General features: G+C 52.6%; 1 protein-coding gene across 1 annotated transcript in view; it reads left to right on the plus strand.

Moving 5' to 3' along the window:
• The window catches only part of CSUI_011412 (swi2 snf2 iswi-like (at hook)), a gene marked incomplete at its 3' end in the record, with an annotated part of 4,327 nt that extends 3,755 nt beyond the window's left edge, over nucleotides 1-572 (plus strand). Inside the window, exon 6 of the mRNA XM_068071510.1 lies at nucleotides 33-572. Coding sequence (XP_067916514.1) covers nucleotides 33-572 — 540 coding nt within the window. The remainder of the gene's footprint in view (nucleotides 1-32) is intronic.
• Nucleotides 573-614: the final 42 nt, after the last annotated feature.

The raw sequence follows: 614 nt of genomic DNA on the forward strand, positions 1-614 counted from the left end.
TCCTGCTTCTCTTTCCTTCTCTTGTATGATAGGGACACAAAGACTATCCAAGCAAGTACCGCCAATTCCGTCCTACGAGTCATCGCATAGGCCGACCTCCTTCACGCTTAGGTTTCTCCAGAGGGGGGCGGGGCCGTGGGAGCGCAAGTCATCATCATCATCACGGAGGAGGAGGCGGAGGAGACGAGACAGGAGGAGAGAGAGGGGGTGGAGACGAAGGAGAAGAGCGAAGTCCCTATGAGGTGGATGATGATGATCCCCCGTATCAACCTCCTTCCTCTTCATTATCCCGAGGGGGGGGAGAAGAAGGGAGAGNNTCTTCTTATTATAGTGGGAGAGGAGGAAGAGGAAGATGCGGAGGAACAGGCAGAAAGAGAGGCAGACCTAGAGGGGGCGGAAGAGGAAGAGGAAGAGGTAGTAGTAGTGGTAATAGTACCAGTAATAGTAATAGTCAGCAGCACCCTCATATGATGAGTGCGATACCTTCTTCTTCTTGTGCAGGAGGAGGAGGGAGGGGAAGTGACGCGATGATAGTGATGATCTCTTCTTCTTCTCCAGGCAATTCCGCGTCAAGTGTGGTCATGGAAGATGAAGACGTCGCAAAAGGAGGGAGA

The sequence above is a fragment of the Cystoisospora suis genome, assembly GCF_002600585.1.
Source record: "Cystoisospora suis strain Wien I chromosome Unknown contig_11488, whole genome shotgun sequence".
Lineage (NCBI taxonomy): Eukaryota > Apicomplexa > Conoidasida > Eucoccidiorida > Sarcocystidae > Cystoisospora > Cystoisospora suis.